Source organism: Frankliniella occidentalis, unplaced genomic scaffold (assembly GCF_000697945.3).
Source record: "Frankliniella occidentalis isolate FOCC.00 unplaced genomic scaffold, Focc_3.1 Scaffold11, whole genome shotgun sequence".
Taxonomy (NCBI): Eukaryota; Metazoa; Arthropoda; class Insecta; order Thysanoptera; family Thripidae; genus Frankliniella; species Frankliniella occidentalis.
Genome location: NW_026267141.1, coordinates 2,900,010 through 2,906,315, shown reverse-complemented (window position 1 = coordinate 2,906,315; position 6,306 = coordinate 2,900,010). Strand labels below are relative to the sequence as shown.

Below are 6,306 nucleotides of genomic sequence, written 5' to 3'. Positions count from 1 at the left end.
GCCGCCGCCGGCGTCCAAAAAAAAAAAAAGAAGAAACAAACTTGATTGTCGTCAAGCTCGCAGGCCCCAAACTTTGAGGTTCGTCGCGCCTTTTATGGTGTCCGGGAGGACGGGGCGCCGACCGGACCTCCGAGCTGATCTGCACTGGTCACGAGAAACGACGCAAGTCGTAACGCCGTCAACAACAAAAGGACGTAAGTCATTGGATGGACCAATGCCTGTCATGTGCTCTACAAACATAACGGTTTGCGAGAAACGAAAACATACAAAAGCACGCCAAGTTCATTTAATTTTATTCTTACCAAGCTCTGCTATCGTACAATAAAAACGATTCTATTAAAATAAAATTTTATCACATCACTACACTTAACTCAGAAAAATATAATAACCTAAGATACGCCCGAAGCGCGTATCACCAACACAACAAGGAGTCCGACACAAAAAGCAACCTTACATGAGAGACTTGTCAGATGTCTCGACGAGGGTGGAGCAGGGGTTGATGGGTGAAGGTGGAAGAGGGAGTTGGGTTGGGAAGGAGGGGGGGGGGCTCAGATAGGGGCACAGAGGTAGACGATTCGTCCTCTCTCCTGCCGTCCATACGCATCGAAAGGCGGCGATGAGGGGGTGAAGGGTGGATAGCAGACAGCGAGGGCTGAAGATGTTCCCGGAAGGCGTGGCATGACGTGGTGTGGCGGGGCGGGGTGTGGCGGGGTGTGGCGTGGCGGGGCGGGGCGGTGTCTGGAGGCAGGCTGTTTCCATGGTGGCCAACGCCGCCAGCTCCGGGCCGCCGCGCCTCGATGATAAGATAACAGCCCCGGCAGCGGCGGTGCGGCCCGACAGGTCTTTCACCCGGCAGAGCGGAGCGGGGTGGGGCGGGGCGGGCGGCGGAGGCCGCGTACAAAAAACTATGCGGATCTTAAGTCCAGCGAGGTTTTCCCTTTGAGCCGAGGACAAGAGATGCAGCTCGAGTTTCCGACATTTTGTGGAATGGAGGCCAAGGGAGGGCCGCGACGAGGACTCGGAGGTGTGTTAGTGAGTTCGGTACCCGGGCGGCGGTATTCAGCAGTCCTCGGCGACGCCAGCGCTGTAGGCCGGCGAGGACGCCCACGCCACCTGCTGCAGCGCGGCGCTCGAGTCCGCCTCCCAGTCGCTGCTCGAGTCCCGGCGCTCCTGGAGGCCGACGGCGTCCAGGTAGGACGAGTCCGCCGCCGACACGCTCCGGTACACGTCCGGAAAGCGGCCGCAGCCGTCGTCGGCCTCGTAGATGGGGTAGGCGTCCGCGAGGTGGTGGTGCCGGTAGGGCGGCTGCGGCTGTGCCGGCTGCGGCTCCGTCGCGAAGTACTGCAGCGTGCTGCCTACGTGCGCGCTGCTGTGGCGGCGCAGCGGCGGCGGCTGCAGCGGGGACCCCGGTGACGCGCTCCGGGCCGACACGACCGAGGCCGCGGGGCTGGCGGGCTTGCCGGGCGCCGTCTTGGTCGACTCGTCGCCAGGGCCGCGGCCACGCTGCTCCTTCTTGTACTTCATGCGCCGGTTCTGGAACCAGATCTTGATCTGGCGCTCGGTGAGGCTGAGCAGCGCGGCCATCTCGATGCGACGGGGCCGGCACAGGTAGCGGTTGAAGTGGAACTCCTTCTCCAGCTCAACGAGCTGCGCCGACGTGTAGGCCGTCCGGGCGCGCTTGCTCGTGGACGACGAGGACGACGATGAAGAGGAGGACGTCGTCGACGACGAGGCCACCGACGTGGAGGCGGCGGCCGGGTCCGAGTCGGCGCAGGTGGAGGCGGAGCCCACGCAGTGGTCTGAAGAAGAACAACAGAGTCGTTAGGACGGACGGCGGCCGCAAACTGATTCATCCAGGAAGGAGGGGTTCATCGCCTCGGAGCGCGACCGAAGTAGAGCGGCTAATCTCCATTCGATAGGCGGGGATCCACACCACATGGAGGGAGAAGAGTGAGACCGCGGACAGAGATTGGGAGCGCGAAGGCGAGAGAGGGAGAGCGCACGATTAGGGTGTCAGAATTCACCTATCTCTCTCGCATAAATAAACTTTTTGCCGACTGATCCGGAACTCTCGGCTGCTCAGGACTGTTTGGGGAACCCGCGTCGTGTTAATTGGACCTCAGAGAAAACTGTTTGTCACACAAGGGACGCACTCCCGCCAAACTTAAAACTTTCGACCGGACAGGGTATTTTGCATTTCGTGGCTCTGGATCAAGAGTCCGCACCGAGCCGGCTCCAGCTGCAGGGCCTCGAGGACGGGCGAGAGGTTAGCGACGCGCCACCGGGCCCAGGCACCTGGCCCGGCCACGGCCCCCAAAGCCACCAGGCTCTCGGGCAAAGCTACCTATCTACCGCGGTGACGCGGGGTCAGGCCCCGGCCGGGCCGGCCAGAGACGGCCGCCCTCTCCCCGTCCTCCTCAATAATAAGCCCCCCTTCGCCCCGGCCGTACTCCGTACCCTTCCCCCGACCCTCCCCCCGCAGCCCCAACTCTTCCGCCGCTATGTCCGATCGTAAAAAGCCCGGGGATGAATGCAAGAGACCGCGTCGGCCGGACAGCGCCGTATCGCTGCACCCCTCCCTCCCTCTCTCTTTCTCTCTCCCCGCCGAGCCCCGGGGTGCCTCGCTATTCGGAAGCAGGACCCAGCCCCTGGAATCAATGGAAATCCGCGGGTCTGAATGCCGCCCTGCTTATGCAGTGCGCGAGCAAGCCGCGGAAGGGCAAACAAAAAAAAAGAAAAGAAAAAAATCTCCAGTTTGGAGGAGCGCCCGCGACGGCGATGCTCACCTGTCATGCCACCGAAGGACGGCGTCGTCTGGTGTCCGAGACCGACACTGGACGAGACGACGTCGCCGTCCTCGTCCACGAGGTCATCCTGGTGGTGGTGCCAGGGCCTGAAGCGCTCCGCCGCCGTGCACTCGGGCAGCGTGGTGGTGGAGACCACGGTGTAGTCCGGGTAGGGCGGGAGCGCGGGCGGCGCCGGCGCGTAGTCCTGGGCGGGCGCATCGTAGCCGCGCGCCCAGTCCAGGGCCGGCGCCGGGCTGGCGTTGCGGTCCAGGCACATCAGGTAGTGCTTGAGCAGCATGTCGTCCTCCTCCTGGGGGCCGGCCACGTCCCCGTCGAGGAAGGCGCTGCTGCGCGTGTCCGGGTGGCCCTCGTCCTGGAGCACGTCCGAGCGCTGGTTGTCCAGGTCGAAGACGGACAGGAAGGGCGGCGCGGCCGCCGTCGGCGTCCCCGCGGCACCCGGGCCAGCGGCGTCCTGGCGGCCCGCCCGGCACGTGCTGCTGTCGAAGCTGAAGACGAAGCTGGCCACCAACGGGGAGAGGTCTTCCTGGTGGTCGGGCCTCCCTGTCAGCGCGTCAGCCATCCCCGCGACTCGCACTGCAAACAGTAGCATTTGGCATGAATAAATAAAGGGGAAAGAAAATTTAACTTGGCGAGTGAGTTTGCAGGTGGGCATGCTTGGCTTCTGTCGCGGCCCACGTGCTGCGTCTACCGTGCAAACCACGAGCGGTCGGTCAAGAACATTTTTTCACAAAAGGCCCCCGAGATAATTTCACCGTGTTTAGAGTGCATTGGGGGAATGTGAGCAACAGCAACAACAATAACAACTGGCACAACAACGGCCCGTCCCTCCTGGGGGCGCGGGTGTCGCGCGTGTCGGTCGGCCCTTCGCCTTTTGTTTTTCAGACGGCGGCGACGGCGGACATGTGCCCGGGGCGCACCGAGCACCCGCGGGCGACAGGGAGGCACGTTTTGTTTTCGCGAGACGAGTACACACACACACACACACACAGCAGTCGTGGGTGGAGGTGGCCAGTAGTGCGTCCCACCGCCTCCAGCGGGTAGCCACATACTACCTACGCCCCCCCCACCGTTCCAGCTGGCCCAGCCATGCAAGAGACAAAACACTGGTTGGCGGTGAGGTCAGGAAAGCTGTAGGCCTAACTTCCCCACGTTTTAATGAAACTTCGCACAATAATAATTATTATTATAAGAATTATGTAATAGTTATTATTATTCGCCAAGTACAAGCGAATTTCAATATTGAGTGGCACGGCACCATTGGCCTAGCCTAACCTAACCGCACTGACCGACACAGACGGGCGCGCGCGTCTTCGCGCTTTTATCGCTCTATCTTTCTGCCCTGCGCGAGATTCGCCGAACTATTTTGCTCACTTTTATCCGTCTGAGTCCCGCCCCGGACCCTTACCGCACACGGTGACCAAACGAGCCGCCGCTCGCCCCAACGGCGAGGCGGATCTGCCGCGAGAGTGCTCGTCGAACGCGCGGGTCCACGCCGTGCGATCCGTCACAACGATCCTCGCACTGCTACGGCTGGGCTGGGGGCGACACCGACAAGCACCCAGCACGCCCAGTGCACGCCCAGTGTGACCACACAACGTGACTTTAGAGGGAGGGATCACAATATAAGGCGGCCCTTAAAGGATGAGGACGCGTTCATTGGAGTTCATAGGGCCCCCATGATATTTCTACCCAGGGGTATACAAACAAGCGTGCGGCTTCTCCTGACTCGAATATTTGCCCCCCCCCCCTTCCCCTTTAAGTCACGTTATTCGGGCACAGCGCATTTCGATTCGACTGTCCCCAACCGCTTCAACATCCAGAGTTGTGCAAATTATTTGGTGTGGCAGTCATTCAAAGAATATGGTGCGATTCTACTGACACCACCTTGCTACCACACTTACTTCACTTATTATCTTCACGTTTTATCGTTGGTACAAGATACTTCAATTTGTTGCCACACACTTTCATTCCCAAAGTGGATGCTCAGTTTTTTTTCCCCCGAACTGTTTGCTCCAGTTGATCTGATGCGCAACTGTGCCACACTCGCGGTGTCCAGTGGACACTGTCCACCAACACGGCGCGAGGTCCCCGATGCCCACTGGCTTTGCGTGGGACAAGTCCATTACGGCGCCAGATGACAACTCCTGTTTAACCGCAACAAAGTAGACGTCACGGTACAATGCCGGCCCTAAAAACACACTGCGCCGCACATGTGCCCGGCGATGCTCGTTCGCTATTAAATACAAATTAAAATGACGCCCACCAGGTGGGTGACTTACACGTCGTGCACTTTTTGTAACTTCGACTGTGCCTGATGCAGACGAGCGGTTGGGGTGCCAACTACCGCATTGCTGTAAGAGGGAGCCTCCCGATACATACAGTCGCATCACAGTATTCACAAAACTCGCAAGCCCAGCTTCTCATTTAACCACATCAATTTTTAAATTCACACTACAATTTTAGTATCACGTCGTAACATAGCACGCCTTTACAATTTTTTACGGGAGCCTTTTTAGCACGCGCGACACTGTCTCACAACAAACAGAAAACAAACGAGTTTTCGTTTTTCACAAAACACAAAAATACCCGCCAGTCACTCACCGTCCGGTGCTGCGTGATGTAGCTCTGCGACTGGACTCCAGCGGTCTTCTCCAGAGCTGTGCGGCCCCACGACAGGTGTCTGCCTCGCCGCACCCCGCCGCGCCCCGCCACGCCCGCCGAGCCGACACCCAAACACGCCAGTTCGGAACTGATTCATTCAATGAAACGCCCACTTGTAAGAAGCGGCAATTTTCGGCTAAGAAAGTGCAATATGTTATTTAAAAATACCTGTTTTGTTCTGATACATTTTGAGGGGAGTTTACTTCGTAATTTAAATTTTGTTTGGAGTTTATGTAAAGATTAATTGTAGGCGTAGGCCGTCGATAAACGTATCCGCATACAAAGAAGCGTTTTAAAGTGCAAAAATTCAAAAATGCCTTGAAAGGAGTGCAATTAACACAAAATATGAAATTGTGGGGGAGGGGGGGGCATATTTCAGTACGCTTAGCTATCTCGTCAACCTATTTTTCCAACATTTTTACGTGAGTAATCCCTATGCATTCTGCAACTCGTTGTGCTGTATTTTTTGGGTATTTTCTTGTGTGTCTATGGTTCTTAATTTGTCCCCCTCCCCAAACCCCCCACACACTTCCCCCTTAAAAGTACCAACAAGAATGGGTCATTCCAACGTTCCTCAGATATTACATAAAATGTTAAAAGTCTCGTGCCCGAAAACGACATTTACCTAAAACGTGCCATACTATGACAATTTCGTTAAGTAAACCCTATGAGGTGGGTGGTCGCTGACAAGTTGCGAGAGGAGCAGTGCAGAAACGTCTGCTATTTTCGGCCAACATCATCAGCAGCCTGCCTCTGCACGGCAGTCTCTTATCGGCCAGAGGGGCTACTTCCGATCCACGATCGATCTCCCTCTCCCCTTCTCTCTCTGCCTCTCTCT

At 57.8% G+C, this 6,306-nt stretch overlaps 1 protein-coding gene across 1 annotated transcript in view; it reads right to left on the bottom strand.

Moving 5' to 3' along the window:
* Positions 1-307: 307 nt before the first annotated feature.
* The window catches only part of LOC127752360 (homeobox protein lin-39-like), a 53,342-nt gene continuing 47,343 nt past the window's right edge, over positions 308-6,306 (bottom strand). The window contains exons 2-3 of the mRNA XM_052277571.1: positions 2,787-3,380; positions 308-1,799 (exon numbers count right to left, since the gene is read on the bottom strand). Of these exons, the coding sequence (XP_052133531.1) occupies positions 1,060-1,799; positions 2,787-3,366 (1,320 nt within the window). The 5' untranslated portion in view covers positions 3,367-3,380 and the 3' untranslated portion in view covers positions 308-1,059. The remainder of the gene's footprint in view (positions 1,800-2,786; positions 3,381-6,306) is intronic.